Source organism: Culex pipiens, chromosome 1, assembly GCF_016801865.2.
Source record: "Culex pipiens pallens isolate TS chromosome 1, TS_CPP_V2, whole genome shotgun sequence".
NCBI lineage: Eukaryota > Metazoa > Arthropoda > Insecta > Diptera > Culicidae > Culex > Culex pipiens.
In genome coordinates this window covers 31997895-32015594 of record NC_068937.1, presented here as the reverse complement: position 1 = coordinate 32015594, position 17700 = coordinate 31997895, and the positions used below count along the sequence as shown (strand labels likewise).

At 35.1% G+C, this 17700-nt stretch overlaps 1 protein-coding gene and 1 long non-coding RNA gene across 4 annotated transcripts in view; one reads left to right on the top strand and one right to left on the bottom strand.

Annotated features, from left to right (window-relative positions):
• Positions 1 to 1369: 1369 nt before the first annotated feature.
• Positions 1370 to 17631, bottom strand: LOC120419621 (uncharacterized). 3 transcript variants are annotated; one of them, XR_005605750.2, is made up of 5 exons: positions 17266 to 17631; positions 17073 to 17206; positions 16871 to 16996; positions 16664 to 16801; positions 1370 to 1384 (listed from the first exon to the last, which is right to left on the bottom strand). It is a non-coding gene; the product is annotated as an uncharacterized LOC120419621 (long non-coding RNA). The 3 variants fall into 3 exon arrangements; XR_005605749.2 differs by lacking the exon at positions 1370 to 1384 and having other exon boundaries at positions 16442 to 16801; positions 17266 to 17621; XR_005605751.2 differs by lacking the exon at positions 1370 to 1384 and having other exon boundaries at positions 16787 to 16801; positions 16866 to 16996; positions 17266 to 17626.
• Positions 14302 to 17700, top strand: part of LOC120419617 (nose resistant to fluoxetine protein 6) — a 62356-nt gene continuing 58957 nt past the window's right edge. Inside the window, exon 1 of the mRNA XM_039582358.2 lies at positions 14302 to 15030. Within this exon, the coding sequence (XP_039438292.1) occupies positions 14712 to 15030 (319 nt within the window). The 5' untranslated portion in view covers positions 14302 to 14711. The remainder of the gene's footprint in view (positions 15031 to 17700) is intronic.

The following is a 17700-nucleotide window of genomic DNA, read 5'->3' as shown; positions in this document are numbered from 1 at the left end:
TAGTTTTAAAGATACTAAAATGTCTGTAACAAAAATCTGGGTGCAAAAGCTCTGATTGATGTGCACCGTTAAAGCAGTTAAGTACCTATTTCAAGTGTTAAGAAATTTAAGTTCTTTTTTTTATTATGCACATTTTTTTATTTTTAGATTTTTGCGATTCGGGTGATAAGAAAATAAATGAAATTTTCAGAAAACAGGTTTAAAAAAACTTGAAACTTAAACATTTAAAACTCGTATCACTTTTTAATGGGTTTAAACTTTTTCGATCACATCAAACTGTAAGCACACACAATTGCATTCGTAAGATATCATTGCACTTCAAGCTCTGCAGGCCGGGCTAATAAATATTCAGTGCAACTTTCAGTTTCATTGCATGTCTGCTATACTCTGTAGATAAAAGCTTGGCGGAAAATGCAAAAACCGCGTCGGACTTGCACCTGACCTGAACTGGATCAGACTCAAGGTTAACGAAAGTGGGTGATAGGATTGATTAATGGCAAATGTGAGATTTTTTTTTATTTATTTATTTAAGTGAGGTTTTCTGATTTTCATTCAGTATTAAAAAAAAATTCAAGCAGGGTGAAGATGCTTGGTTGTTTTCAAATTTAACTTTAATTTAATTAAGAAATTTTCAAGTAGTTTCAAAGCAGATTAAATTTGATTTTTGCATTACAATTAAGTTGGGAATCTATCGTATCGTTGACACTGACAAGTTTAAATCTAGAGCGTAATTTCCATCGTCCAAATCACGAACGGCTCTGAGAATGACAAAGCAAACAATTTGCTCTAAGTATTTAGATCAACATTGAACTAGAACGAGAATGAGAGTGGAGTTCAAGATTGTATAACACGCAACGCCGTCGTTCAAGCTTCATCGCAATTATGACTTCAAAGTGATTCAAAAGTTCTACACCAATGTGTCACTGACCACAACTTCTTTTGATTTCCATTACTTATGGGCTTTCAGGGAAAACCACAGCCAACAGCCATAGATCACAGCTTAAAAAAATCATTTGCATTTGCATCATCCATGGTCAAACGCTTTCCAACCGCCGCGCGTGAACCAGATTTTCTAACAGTTGCGCATAATCTCGCGCACGTGAACAAGATTGCGTCAGGCACGTGAAAAACCTGGCGGAAATTGGCCGCGATTATCTCATTACGATCGTGAGTTTACACACCCTCGAGCGTACCTTGCCCCACGCCATGTTCTGAACGATGCTGCTGCCGTATAGATGATTAGCTGGTCTCACCAAGTTCAAGATCTTCAATGTTAAGGTGAATGCTGCAGTGCTGGTATGCACCCAGGCAGCGAGATCTGCTGCATCGTTGATTAAGGTAGAGCGCGTACGTTGCTTAACGTTAAGTTGCACAGAGATTGACCCTGAATGGCTTGAGCGACTTAATTTGGTTGCTACTGAATATGGTAATTCGGAGAATGTATGCAATAAAGATATTTTCGGGTTGAATTCGTCAGATTTAAAATATATTTATTCAGTTCCAAACACTAAATTGCAATTTTGAGATCAGTTTAAATTTGTAGAGTCTTTGCCATAAACATCCTGGATGATACAATGATGTCAATGGGCCACTCCAGCACTCCGTTCCACCCATTTAAGAACAAGAGTAAAGCAAGTACAACTTTCAACCAACAAGCGTCAATCCCAGCAACCCGCCAGCTTCTTCTTTCACATTGTGTAACGCGCGGCCACGATGACGTGATAGCTTCGATGTGACACTTTGTGCGCGCGATGGCACCGCATTACGCACGTGAAATACCATGGCCGGTATTAGTAGGCCGGTCACGTGGCGGGCGGGGGTCCGTTTTTGGGATTTGCTCAAAATAAATAAGCGACGACGAAGCCAGCCTGACGACCGTAACAACGCGAATTCTAATTCATTACCCTTCGACGGATTTCGATGTGTGGCACCTGTTGCCGACGGTTGTTGGGTAGAGTTTACCGCTGGAACTTTCGCGCGAAATTTCTGGTCAATGGATTTACCCTAACATTTGCCAGAATAGAATCGATTGATCCAACCAGACGCGATGTTTGTCCGGATTGTTAGAGTTTACATGTCAAAAGCGGAGTTTGTAATGGTTTAGGGTGATTGTGATGAAAAATGATTCGGAGTTCTTTCCGAATATTGAACATATTTGATTTGAATTCTGCTGATTAATTCTCTACATTTTCGCAAACCGATTTTTTTTTTGTTATTTGGATGAACTTTTTCTATAAATACTTTGTCAGAAGTAGCCATTTTGCATCATACAAGGCTCCATACAATTTTTCGGGCTGGTCATACAAAATGGGAATAAGAATATGCGAAAATTTGTATCTATATGTGAGAAGAGATTCTTGAAAGCTTTGATGCCTTCGGCAAAGTTGTAGGTTATCATGAAGACTATCTAGTAGGGTGCCCAGAATACACGGAAAAAGGAAAAATCCCGAAATCGTGAATTGTGCACTTTTATAGTACAAATTAGAGGTGGACAAACCCGCTCTTTTCAGGAGCCGCTTATTTTCGCTTGCTCATTTTGAACGCTCGCTCTTTGAACGGTTCTAACACTTTAAAAAAAGATGAAAAGGCCTTTTTAAAGCACAGTGTGATATTTTTTTATTGGGTTGTTATAAATTACTTTTTTATAAAAAAATACTATCTCAAGATTTCTACTATAACCTAAACGTTCAAATGCTTGGATGAGGAGAGCACCCAAACTTGAATCTAGGATTTTGGAGAATGTTGTAGTGAATTGTACGAAATTACATTTATTTCTTGGAAAATTAACAATTCTGGAGTTTTTTTTTGAAAGGGTCCAGTAAACTTAATTTCCAGTTTTTGCTTTTTGGGTTTTTTTGAAACCGCCTTGAGTCAGGGGTATTAAAAAACACCCAAAAAGCAAAAACTGGAAATTTGGTTTATTGGACCTTTTTTTTTAAAAAAAAACTCCAGAATTGGTTATATATTATTTGAGAAAAAAATTTCTACATTCTGATGAATCGATAAAGTCTATAAATGCCAAAGTTTAATCGAGCAAGAGAATTTCTTTTTTTTTACAAATTTAATGCTTAAATTTGTAGGCAATTCATTGAATTACATTTTTTTGGGAGCGGCCGTGGCTGACTGGTCACGGTGTTCGCTTTGTAAGCGAATGGTCCTGGGTTCGATTCCCATCTGCTCCCAACGAGAAAGTATAGGAATTATAAATCTTGAAACTCTGAACATGAACGAAAAATCAAAACTCGCTCGAGTCGGGGTTCGATCCCCCGTCCTTTGGATTGGTAAGTAAAAATGCTAACCACTAGGCCATCACGGCTTGGTGAGCTATGGATGGAATTAGGAATACTGTTACTATCAACTATATACGCGCTGGGTCCTTGTCCATTTGACAAGGGTTCAGAAGTTCTAAATAACGTTTGAACCCGATTGGTGCAAACGTTCTTCAGGGCGGGGCTTGTCGATAAAGCTGAAGTACCTCGCGCTCGGCTAGCCAGCGTAGAAATGGGTCACCGAAGCTCGGCAGAGCTAACACCTTCCAAATGCCTATGCGAGTTATTTGCATGTATAGAATGTAGATCTAAAAATACATGGAAACAACTCAATTTGTAAGAAGTGACCGCGTGGTCCCGTTTGGTTGGTTGTGCACACACACACACACACAATTCATTGAATTACATTTTTTTTCGATTCGGTTTTATTGGTGAATAATCAAGATACAATCAGTTCTTTTGCAATTCATAACAGAGTTTTGGATTTTCTATCAGCTGTGTGTTGCATCATAATCCATTTTGGAATAATTATGACTATAACTAAGGCACTAACAAGAGCAAGAAAAAAAAAACATGCTAAATAAGCAAAGGAGGATTACAATTTAAACCTTAACCAAATTAAAAAAATCTATCCTTCTTCAAAAAGAACCACGGTGAGCCATTAGGGTGTAATAACAAAATCTATTTTCTAGCACAGCAATTTTTCAGTTCCTTTTGGGGTCCTAAACAACTCCCCAAAGTTTGAGAAAGATTGGTTAAGTCCTCACATTGCGCAAAGCGATTTAATTTTCCATATAAATTTGTATGGAAGAAAACATTTTTTTGAATATTGATATTTAAAAAATCCACGTTTTACGCGATATCAAAACCGGATTCATATTCGGATGCTCTGGAAGGTGCTCTACAACTTTCCCAAAGAGATTATGGTGCTAACTTGCTCCTGAAAGAAGATACAGCGTCCTCAAAACTCATCTAAAACGTGATTTTCGAGCAAAAAACACTTTTTAGACGAGTTTTGAACACGCTGTATCTTTTTATAGGAGCAAGTTAGGACCATACTTTCTTCGGAAAAGTTGTAGAGCACATTCCAGAGCAACCGAATATGAATCCGGTTTTAATATAGCGTGACACGTGGATTTATAAAATATCAAAATCCAAAAAAAATATGGTTTTCCCCATACAAATTTACATGAAATATTGAATCGCTTTGCGCAAAGTGGGGACTTAACCAATCGTTCTCAAACTTTGGCGAGTTGTTTAGGACCCCAAAAGGAACTGAAAAGTTGCTGTGATCACTAAATTTGAACAACTTTAGTTTTTTCCATACAACCATATTACACCCTAGTGAGCCGTGGATCCTTCACTCTTTTTAGTGAACCGGCTCTTTTGAGCGGCTCGCTCTTTTTTGCCCACCTCTAGTGCAAATGCACCATACTCATGAGTAAGATTCGTCGTGGTTCTCAAATTCATGAACAACAATTCACGATTACTGGAATTGTTGTTTTCGTGTATGGGATTTTTTTCAAATCCTCGCTCCACGGGCCGAATATTGTTCCTTAACAACAAAATTTGCCTTTTTTACAATCAGATTCTTGCATGATTGGTTCCGTAAGTTTGTCAATTTTGGAATAAAAAGACAACAACTTGGTTGCTGTGCACCCTAAAAGAGAAAAGTATCTGGTCAAATTACATTTTACAGTTGATTAAATGCATCTTACCAACAACAATAGATTTCATCCAGCAGAATAAAAAAACTTGATAATCAGATTTACCGAAAGCTCAACGCTGACAGGATTGTAAAAACAATATAAACAAATATTGTAACGTGGTTGCTAGGCACCTTCCTGTTTTATTCTTGGTTTCAGGCTCACTCAGGCACCTTCGGGCACGTTTGGGCACCTTTAGGGCACAGCCTACTCGGGGGCAATGAGCAGAGTGGTTTTCACCTTGTGTTGTCTTCTTATTCTAAAATCGTCAAACTTACGGACACAATCCTGAAATGATTTGATTATAAAAAATGACAAATTTTGTTGAAAATAACTTTGAAAATAGCAACTTAGGGGATGAAGAAAAAATTATATCGATAGTTCCCGTAGTTTTGAAAATACTAAAATATCTGAAGCAAAATTCTGGGTGAAAAAGCTCTAGTTGATGTGCACCGTTAAGTTATTTCAGGACTCTGGGCTATGCAAAATTGGTCAACGTTTACTTATTTATTTACTCGAAGGTGAGTTTTGTGTGGGAAAAAGTGTATGAAAACTTCATTTTTACGGTTTTATCTGCAAAGTGCGCTACTTCTATCCCAATTATCCAAAACGTGAGATTCTCATTGGTAATTGAATGTTCTACAAATTTTCCCGCCGTGTTACGCTCTATACAGTTTTTTTTAGTTTCGTTTTCGATATCTCGGAAACTATTGGTTCGATTTTTCTTTTTGAAAAAAATGAAGCATATTTGAAATGTTCTACTTGTTGCCTTTTTTACTGAGGACAGGCTGTAAAATCACTTTGATTTTGGTGAAAATTTTGCCATATTTCATTGGCTGTCATAGGGTACGTTATCCATTAGTGGACCCCTTTCCTATAATGAACCCTCTGAAGGGTTTTTGATGAAAAATCAATAAAATCACAATTTCAAGCGTGTTTTTGTCTACAAATCATTGTATAATTTAAAACAATGTTGGCTGACATTGACGTGTCCTTTCAGCCAAAATAAGTGTTTTGAGTTCGACATCTGAAATCAGTCATGGCCACTAGCATTTTCACAACAAAACTGCATTTATATTTTATGATTGAATTAACTATCCAGTCATTTTTTGACTGATTATTCAACTTCAGCAGGTCGAAATAATGTAAGTTTAAGAAACTTTACTAAAATAAAGCGAAGAACTGCTCATTTTCGGGCAAAAATTAGGGGGGTCCAATATAGGACAATGAAAATCCAAACTTTTCCAAAAGTGGACCCCTGTTAATTTAACTTACAAAAATAAAGAAAACTGTGTATTTAAGCAAAAGTTTCTCTTAAACATACAATAAATGCTTGTTGTAATCAACCCACTATGGGCCATCTCCATACAAACAGGCGGCCAAATTATTTTTTTGCTTTTTAAATGTTTTTTCATACAAATTTGGGTAATTGTATGGTATTGAAATGATATACGTCGATTTTTATGACTTTTCATGTTTTTCAATAGTGGATTGTTTATAATAAATAGTCTTTTCAAACATTTGCAAGTGCAATAGAATTGCGTATATATTGTATTGCAAGTTTATATTATTAAATTATGGATAAGCTAATACATCCCCACTTTAAGGACACAACCCCTCCCTCCACTTTCTTTCACACCCCCCCCCCTCCCCTCCTCAAAATTTTGTTAAGCGTAATAAATCCATTTTAAGTCAAATATTTATTATTTACTGCTGTGTGTTTCTTTTTGTGAGTCCATGCCATATAACTTGAAACCCATTGCCCCCACCCTTACGGGCATAAATTGCGAAAATTTTAATTGTTAAATCAAATAACAGAAAAATTAATTTCATTCAAAATATTAATTATGAATTAAAACGATAAAATACAAAACATATTCTTACTAATCCTAATGTTCTTGTTCATGAAAATTCATTTGATTATAGAGTTTCTGACGGCTTCAGGATATGTTAAAGGTACTTTTTATGACGTTTTGTACTAACCAACATAACCAACAACCAGAACTTAAATGTGGATCAGTTTCATGGATTGATCGCAGAAATTCATCATGCTAAGTCAATATTTTGCTGAATACTTTGTTCGGTATCAAACTGAGATTCTCCAGTTTCGCTTGAGAAACTTCGGTACGAATACCTTATTTTGACTAAGGTACTCAATTTTAAATGTAGGCAACAGAAAATTCCAATAAAGTCATTTCGAACTTCTTGAAACCAGTTATTGATTTTTGAAGCGACGATGCCCACGAAGTAGGTAGCAAAGCAAGTGAAATAAACGGGCGCATATGTAGATTGCAGCAAATTTTGATAAAACGTAAATATTCAAAATGGCATATCTCCGAAAACGCAAAAAATCGCAGGCTGGAAATTTCAGCAATGTTAGATTATGATCCAATCTTTCAAGTGATCTTAGTTTCATGTTTAGCATCGGTTAGCAAAAAAAGTACTCGATTAACAAACACAAAAAAATAAGTTTTGTCAAAAAAATGCTCCAGTTATTCGATGAAAACTTCAGTTTTTGGTTTGGAAACAACATTTTATCTATTAATAGTTTCAAAGCTTATCTCATTACCTTTCCAACGATGTATAATTGTCCTAATAAAATATTTAAAATGGCTGAGCTATGTTAAAATTAAACAATCAGCCTTTTTTACGAAAAACGCTAGTTTTTTACTCCATTTTTTGACTTTCAGCTTGCGTATCTCCGTAATGAACAAACTTAGAGCTTTGAAAATTTGGATTTTTCTTAGTTAGAATGTTTACTTTCGAGAAAAAAAATACCAAAAAATATTTAGAGAAGGTCACTTTTTTGAAACTTGGCCACCCAATGTACCATAGTGCAACCTAAACGCATATTTTTTTTCAATTATGAGTATAAATATAGGTTTTCATGTTAAAAGTACCAAATATGCTGAAGCCGAAAGAATTTATAATTAATCAAAACTTTAGTTAATGGTACTTAACTGAAGCATCATAGTTGCAGTTTGAAATGATATTTTATAATAATAAATCAATAACAAAACATTATTTTTAAATAAACATGCGTGGTTTTATCAGCAACTGTAAACAAATCTATTGTTTAGTTTCGGTCAATCATTTATGTAATTAATATGGAAAAAATTGCATCAAAATTACTTTTTTAAATTATTTGTATGTTTACAGTGGTTTTTGAAACGTTTTCTCTGATCTTTTTCGGAAATAAATGTGTTTAAATGTCTGTTAGGTTTTTTTGTTGTTTAAAGCCAAATTTGTTAACAAAACATATTTGTTCATGATGAAAAGTGAGCAAAATCCATCTTTTATTCATTATATCTATCATTAGACCTACACAATGCATCAAAACATCAAATATCGGTTAAATTTGGTATAAAAATAACAGTTTGCCTATAGTGGACCCGGGTCCACAATCGGATTATGGACCCGGGTCCACTATAGGAAAAGGGGGTCCATAACAGGCAAAAAAAACTTTTTTTTTCAAATGGCTATTTTTCTGCTTAAAAACAAAAAACTGATGAAACAAATACTCACTATTGTTCAAAACACTCCAGATTCCATTATTTTGTTCAAAGGGTTATGAAAAAGTGCTAAAAATATTGAAAATTTGTGAAAAATGTGCTTCGGCTCTACTAGGGGGTCCACTAATGGTTAAAATACCCTAGCTTCAAATGGTTCATAAATTTCCTATAAATTTGTCATTGAAACTTGGATTATTGGACTTCTAGTTGCTAAATAAAGCTTCAAAAAAGTTAAACTCAAGAACAACTCTTGAGAAGTATCTTAATTTAAATGTTATGCCCTTTTCAAATGTTAATCTTTATATTAATTTGTGGGAATGATCAGAATATTTCACGTAAGTCCCATTTTTTTGTTATTGAAAATAGGATCACTAGATGTATAATTTGAGTGATAAACTAAAACCTCATTTTTTATTGTGTTGTCCTACCTGAACCTCAGGGTTCAAAAAAATATTTTCGGTCAGTCCTGAAAAAAAAATAATAAAATTTCGAATTGTTCACAAAATTAAATTTGAGGTGGATTTGTATCCAAATTCTGTATAGTACTTTTTAATTTCAAATTAGATATTGCATCTGAAAATGAAGTGATTTTTTTAACCGTTTTTTAACAGTTAATAAAATTATCTTTAAAAAAATGGTAACATTGTCATTTTTTTTTTACCTTGCTCATAGCTTAAAAGTAGATTTTTGTCCTCTAATTGATTAAAGAAGGAACAAAAAACCTTGAAAAATATTTTTTTGAATATATTGTCCTATTCGAATCACTTTTATGTTTAACTGTTCAATAAAAATGTTATTTTACTAAGGTGTACCATTTCTTTCTCCAGATACTACATGCTCCAAATAAAATGTAACTGAATTTAGATATCCTGAAACAAAATATGTCAACAACTCAAAACTTACCGATAAAGGTAAAATCCCTTTTCTCCGAAAACCCGTGAATCCCACAATCCTGTTTCGAATGACGGATGCTCCGTGCCATGAAAGGGATGATTGATATTCTAGTGTTGTACTGCGCACTTAAGGAATTGCGCGTACGGGACAGATCATCCCCTCGCGCTCTCTCTCGCCAGCCAGCCGTAAAGTGGCCCAAAGTGGGAGTGACAGTATGTGTGTGTGTGTGTGCGAGTAATACCAAATAGTTACCCGTTTCCCGGAATACTTAAACGCGGCGATTGGCATTGTAATGATGATGATGGTGGCGATGATCAAAAGATGGGAAAATTAATTTTAATGAGACGTTCTGCCGGTCACACCGGATAGGGGTTGGGTTGGCAGATATATTTGTTTCCTTTTAGTTGAAATGGATGAGTACTGTTGGCTTTATGACTGATTATGGCACAAATCGATTTTCTGATGTGCACATTGATGGCAAAGATTTGCTTTCAATAAATTACAAAATTGCATACTAATCACACGTATGAATTTTATATCTTTTGAATTGCTTCAAGCAACGTGCCTAAAATTAAGTATTTTTGAAAAATAAACAGATTTACAAAATTAATCTTTTTACTCACATGCCATTCAAAGTTTGAATCTGCGGCGATAGCATGGATTGTGTGAGTGATAATTTAATTACATACTATAGCCTTATTTTATTACCAGAGAGCTGACATTGACATCCAAAATGCTCAAGCTACACCATATGTATCAACCGGCAGGCAGCCAACTTTACTGTGCTTTGCATAGCCAATTCAACTGTGGTGAACCAATTGATGAAATTGCGGGTTGGTAATGCAAGCAAACAACTGTTTGCGGGTTTATTTGTTTTTACTGATTATACTGATATAAAGTAAAATACCTCAAATTTTAATTCGATTCCAAATAAATTCTTTTCTCTGCAGATTGATAAATTTTCAAAAGTTTGTGAATTTTTGAAAGAAATACTCTATTGCAACACTAAAAAATTGCAAATCCCAATTTTTTTTTTTAATAATTTTGTAAAATTATTTGTTTTTAATATATTGGAAGCACAGCTAAATTTTTACATTTCAGGATTAACATTTCATGATAAAATCTCGATTTTGACGATTCTTTTATATATGGTTTGGAGAACCAAAATTTAAATATCAAAAAAGTCTTTCATCGAGCCAAAATTTTCATCGTTTTTTCCCTTTAACATGACTGGTGAACTCCACGTCAAGAGATCACGACAGTGACGATACACCGTGCACAAACTTACACACTTAAGCTAAGTTGCCAATTTGGAGCGCACGCACGAGGTTTGAATAATTAAAAATTTGCCCCTCTTCTTTGTATGCATCCATGCAAAACTTGCACACGCACGCTAAATAGAAAAACACTCACACCTACACAAACTGTACTCGATCATTATCATAGGTGCAGAAATAAGTGATATTTTCGGCAAACCGGCCTCTGCAGAAGGTTTTCTGAGTATGGACTGTTGTGAAGTATGAAGACCGGTATGAAGTTATTCTTGAAACAATCAAACTTGGTAGTTTAATGGAAATTCGCCTAATTGATCGAATATTTAAAATAAATTAACTGCTTCGCCTAATTGAAACATGTAACAAATGAAGCCATCACAAAACTAATTTTGCTTGATCTTCTTTGCAAAACAAATGCTTCAAAAAAAATACTATCCAATACACTAGAAAGTATATAAAATTTCGTTTTATTTGTTTTAGGCAAGAGCAAGAGTGCAAGGTTCTTGCAATTAAAATGTTGACCAGTTGCAAAAAAAAGCGTTTCTATCCTTGAACGTTTTTTCAATCTTTCAATCATTTGCAGGCTAGAACGCTGTGTACGGTTCTGTGCCAAAATGTTTTCATGCAAGTAGAACTTAATGTCAACGGCGTGTAGCCTCTGGGGTTAAAGGGGTTACATATATCTGAAATAACAAAAAGACCTTTGAAAATCTAAAAATATATGCAAATAACAAATTTCTGCTATTTACTCTCTAAATTTTCCATTTTCTCAAAATGGAATAAAAAAGAATCGACTCCGAACATGTAACCCCGTATGAAAGAGAGAGGTTTTTTTTCCCTTACTCCTTACATTAACACTGAGGTAGTCTTTTCGAGGGAACTTCGAAAAAACGTCGTCGTCGGTGAAAGGTCCGACGAATTTTTGTGCGAAATTTCTCGTTTTCCTTGAGCGAGTCTCTGGGCAAAACAAGCAATGTTTACATCATTGCTTCTGGCAAGAGTATTTCTGGTAGACCTTCCCGTACCCTTAATCTTTGAGAATCAAGGGTACGATGCATTAATGGGCTCAAGTTCACAAAATGATTGCACCTTAATCCATCAAGCAGTGCTCATTATTGTGCACTCTTACCTGCACTAAAAACTAAAAACTAAAAACTAAAAACTAAAAACTAAAAACTAAAAACTAAAAACTAAAAACTAAAAACTAAAAACTAAAAACTAAAAACTAAAAACTAAAAACTAAAAACTAAAAACTAAAAACTAAAAACTAAAAACTAAAAACTAAAAACTAAAAACTAAAAACTAAAAACTAAAAACTAAAAACTAAAAACTAAAAACTAAAAACTAAAAACTAAAAACTAAAAACTAAACTTGACACTCGACACTTGACACTTGACACTTGACACTTGACACTTTCCATTTTTTTACTCGTATTGCATATTTTGAAAATTTTAGTATTTTTGTGAAAACTTAAGTATATAAAAAAAACTATAATGAAAAAAGATACGAAATTTCAATTCGTTTGATACCCATATTACAAATTTTGAAAAAAAATAGTATTTTCGAAAAAATACGGCATTTTGTAAAATTTTCAGTATTTTCAAAAAGAAAAATCTAATAAAGTGAAAATAAGCATACAACATTTCGCTTCGTTCGATACCCATTTTGCAAATTTTTAAAATTTGAGTATTTTCGAAAAAAAACGGTAATTTGTGAACATTTTAGTATTTAAAAAAAAAACTCTAAAAAGCAATGCAATCACTTTAACGACCCCCGGGTCTTTTGTGGTCTCTGTTGCAAGTTTCTGCTCATTTCTAGGCGTCCGGAGGTTATGTGTGGTGAGTCACCCAAAACCTCTTTTACGCAAATGGACCGACGTTTTGCTTCCCCATCCGATAGAAGGCCAGGAGGATAAGGCGGGAATCGAACCCGCGCCCCATAGCAACTTAGGGATCGGCAGCCGAAGCCGCTAACCACCGCGCCACGAGGCCCTAAAAAAAAAAAACTCTAATAAAGTGTAAAAGCATAAAAAAAATCGCTTCTTTTGATACCTATATTGAATATTTTGAAAATTTGAGTATTTTCGAAAAAAATACAATAGCAATTTTGAGTACATATTTACACAATTAGATTTTAACCGAATTCAGTAGTTGAAAAATCCGTAAAGTTGAGATCGGTAAACCATCTGTCAAAATGAACAAAATTTTACCGAATTTCGGTTGTAAGTTGAACAATAATGAACTTCATTTCCGAATTTCGTTAAGTTTTTACCGAGTTCGGTAATTTTCTGTTCGGTAATTTTCAAATTACCGAACAATTCAGCAGTTGAAAATTCGGTAAACTTTACTGTCGGTTAAAAAATCTGAGTGTGTATACATTGAAACTTTAAATTTTCAAAAATTATATTCTTAGTGAATGCATTGAAAATTTAACATGAAATGGTTGAATAAATCCAAAGTGATTTTTATAATATCGTCAGACGATAATATTATCTACGATAATTTTATCGATTAACAACCTTGTGTTAAACCATAAATGTAAAAAAAACCTATTAAATAATAGGGTTGATCTGAATTTTTTTAAAGAGAAATGTTTTCGTGAAATCGGAAAATTATTCGTTTGGAGAAATTTATGTAAAGTTCATTTCGATTGTAAATTTGATTTCGCATCATAAGTAAAGTAGACAAAAATTGTTCAATTTTTTCCGCTTTCGAATAAAAGCTTGATTTTTTAGAAAAATTGGCAACCCTGCCAAATTAATTTTGACCAACTTGTGCCATTGCACAAAAAAGTGGCATGTCGTTAAAAAATATAAAGAAAAGGTTTTATTTAATGTTTGGTTGTTTAGTGCAATCTAATTCTTTGTGTTACGTAGAATTATAAAAAAGAATAATTTTATTAAAAGTGTAACTTTTTTTTTCTTAGAAATCCTAAGTCCAAATACAACAGAAAATTCCTTTCAAAGATACAAATTTTAAATATTTGTATGCATTTTTGTATGGACAGCTGCTAAAATTGTATGAAAATTTGAATGGACGAGCTAATGATTCAAAATGACTTCATTGGACCTGCCGTTCTCGAATGAAGAAACAGCCTACTTTTCTTTATCAAAAATAACAAAATTGAAAATTATTACTTTTCGATACAAGTTCTGCTATTCGCCTTGAATGGTGAAGTGTTTTAAAGTGAAACTTATCAGAACTTGTTTCGTTTCACTATTTTTATGATTTTTGACACAGCAATCGGTAAATTACCTAAACACAAGTATGTTTCACATGAAATACTATTCAAAGAGTGAACTGTGGAGTGCCAAAACTGTTGTATGAAACTTGATGCAAAACAATTTCCCAAAAATCTCCTATCACAGAAACAAATAACCTCAAACTATCGCCCAAAGATCCCAATTACCTCGCCGAGAACAATTACTGCTGTATACTTATTCTTTAAGTACACACTTGCCACTTTATGCTCCGGGGCTGGCTGCTCGTGTTCTAGCCCCGCTCGTCGTGACGACGACGGCCAAGTACCACAGTCAGTGCAATGCTGAGTACGCCGTGAATTGAATATCAACTACTTCTAGACGCCGCCGCCTCCGATCGTTCGTATTCTCTTCCAGAGTACCACGAGACTTTGAACGACTGGTCGAAGTCATATGAACGCGCTATCAAAGCTGGGCCTCGTTAGTCTTTGGTGAGCTACCGCACGGATAACGCGGCTCGTCTAGGCTTACGAAGTAAAAAAGTGAGCTGAGAGAGAGTTTTGGGTTTTCCGAAACGGTGGGGGAAATCAGTGACACAAGAGAAGGATAAGAATAATGTAGTTAATTTTTGAAAACGAAAGAAGAAAATTGAAAAAAGTGAATTTTCAACGAATTTTAAAAAAAATGAAGAAGGAAAAAACAGAAGCAAGTAGAAGCAACGATAAGCTGGTGAAAATGCAGTGAAAATCTAAACGAATCAGTGCTAATTGGCGAAGTCAACAGTGGATAAGTGACGATAGAATTAAACACAAAACCTAAGAAAACAAGTGCCAACTTCAGTTAGTAACAACGAAGAAATGTACGTCCGACTGGTAGCGGCCCTTCTGGGGTTGGCCTTGGCCACAACGGCCGTCGGCGAGGACCAGCGGAAGCAGTGCAACAGTTCCGCTGGCGAGGTCACGGGCGATTCCACCGTAATTGGGTGGAGTTGGTCCCACGTGGCCAGCAACAGGTCAACTGCCAGTGGGATCAGCGTTGCCAGCAGCAGCAGCGGGAACCTCAGTGAAATTGACGAGCTTCTGCTGAGTGGGGTGGGGCAAAAGTTTAGGACAGAATTTGCCGGGGCAGCCCGGCTGGAGCAGGAGGAGCGGCTGGAAGTTGGGGAGGATGAAGCAGGTAATGGAACAGAAGAGTGAAAATGTGGCGTACTGGGCGTCTCCATTAAAGTGATGATCATTTACTTTTGTTTAATTCAAGTTAAATCAAAAGATTAGACTTCGTCAGAATAAAATAATTTTGATAGTTTTTTTTTTTTAATTTTGAACTATTGAACTGCCGTTCTACGCATAATTGTCCCATGTCAGTTTTGGACGATTTTGACTTTATGACATTTTTGAGTTTAGTTTGATGTGTACTTTAAGAAAAAAACATAAAATCTTGTACTTTGTTCGGAAACTCATTAAAAACAACACCAAGTCTGTTTGTCCCATCGTTGAACTTCTACGCATAATTGTCCCACCAAGTATTTTCTTACACGGAATCATTAGTTTTACTAAGCTTTATGTCTTGTTTACCTGTTATATATCAAGAGAATCACAAATTAGGGTGATAAACTGCTAACTTGGGCGATTAGGGACACATTTCAAATGATTTTTCTTAAATGTGTTCTCTTAAATCTTGAAATGTTTATCTTTTTTTTTTGCAAAGTTTGTTTTGAAAGGAGTTACCTGAACTTCCAACAAGTTTTTCTGTAGGTCGTCCAATTTTCCCGGGTTTTGAAATTCCCAGAAAACGGGAAATTTTTTTTTTAAATCCATTTAAAACTCTTTTTGGTCGTACAAAGAGTCATTGTACTCTGAAAAATAAGCTTTATCGCTGTAAACAATAATATCAGCAATCTATGCTTCATTTTAGGACCTAATTTCTTTGAACCGTCTAAAAACAACAAAAAAACGAAAACAAATAAAATGATACCAGTCAATTAAAAATTCAAGATAAGTTATTTTACATATCTTCAAGGCACTACCGCCAACAGGGGAAAATCGGAACTTCAGTCTGAAGAGGTACAGGAGGTTATAGAACAATACACAGAAAAAAAAAATCGGGTAAATTTACATCATTAATGATGTACCAAAAGTGCACGTCATCAATGATGCGAATTTACATCAACTTCATTGTAAAATTAAATGCCATCCGATGTAAACGTCGCGAACAAAAAGTTCTTCGAAAACGTGTAAATTTCCGATGAAATCGACGTAAATTTACCCAAGCGAGAAAAAAAAATTACCCCGTTGAATCTGGAATCCGATGTAATTTTCAAATGATTTCATAGCCAAACGCAGTTATGTTAACTTTTATTTTCTATTTAATTTAATTAAGCTCCGTTTGATCTTTGACTTGTTTGGTAAACTAAATCAATGCGACTTATCGTAAACCGAGGTGACATTGATAGCCGGGGTGACTTTGATAGGTTTTAGATTTTTCCGCAAAATGAAAAGTTCAATTTAAATACGTACCAAAGTTACCCCGGCTATCAATGTCACCCCGGTTTACGGTATGTAAAAATTCAATAATGTTCGAAACTTGTCAAAAATCGATTGAAGTGATCGTAATCAAAAATTAAGTTAGGAATTTAAGTGCTTTTATTTGAGTTGAATGACTGCAAGGCTTGAAAAATATTTGAAAATATTGTGTATCGGATTCTAAATTCAACGGAGTATTTAACATTAGAAATTAGTTTTGGACAAAATGCTAGTTTCTACTATAAATGAACACTTCTGAAGAAGATAATCTTTATAAATAGACTCACCAAAACTATTCCCAAGTTGAGACATCTTGGACAATCGGTCGGAGAAAAGCAGCTCAACAATTGTGATCATGTGACCAATCCAAGCAGTGTCTTGACGTCAACGATGTCTTAAATAGGCGTTCATCCTTAGGGCAAATCCTAAAACGAAAACATATTTGTTCATGTTTATCTTCTTATTATTAAATGCGCATGTGTGCAGAACCCCACTTTAGTTGAACTTGAAACTTCTGATCTCTTAGGCAGAAGGACTTAGTCAAAGGGTCGTTGAGTTGCTCGCTGCACTGCCTGCCAGCAATATACGCAGCGTCCGCCGTGATCATGTTGTAGACGTGGCTGGAAATGAAGAGCAAGAACTGATTACAATTAACAAAAAAAAAAAAAAAAAAAAAAAAACAATAATCTAACTCACTTCTACGACATCAATCACCAGAAACACAACATGACACCAAACGATTTAAGTATTTTTGTTGCTCGGCTCGATGATGCTGTTCACTGATGCTGTCTGACTAATGGCACATTTTCACTTGTTTGTCCCCTGAGTCGCTAGAAAATAAAAAAAAAAGATTATTAAACAAAACTGCTTACTTGTTCGGTTTACTTACTCAATGCATTTAATAGTCAGTTCTTCTGTCCAGTGTGTAGTCTTTCAATCCACAATCCTGCCAGGTGGCAGCTAAGAATCCGTCCCTGTCACTAATCTTTTGCTAGCTGCGGTGAAATCCTGGTTCCTTTGACGCGACGTCGTCCTCTTCATCCACCAAACCAGTCGTGAACATCTTAGCGCCATCCGGATTTACACTGCTGGCTATGATGGCTCGGAACGGTCTGGCCCTGGTGCTCGAGACGGTCAGGAAACAAACGGCAGCTGGTTCCTGGCAGCTTCGATCGATCGGATCGGAATTTTAAATAATTTAAAACAGGACTGACAGGAGGCCTGTTTCTCTTGAGAAGAAAAAAACATATTTTGACAATTGATTTGAGTTTCAATGACCTTGAAGAAAAACAGACTGGCTTGATGTTGTCGGAGTTGAGGATGG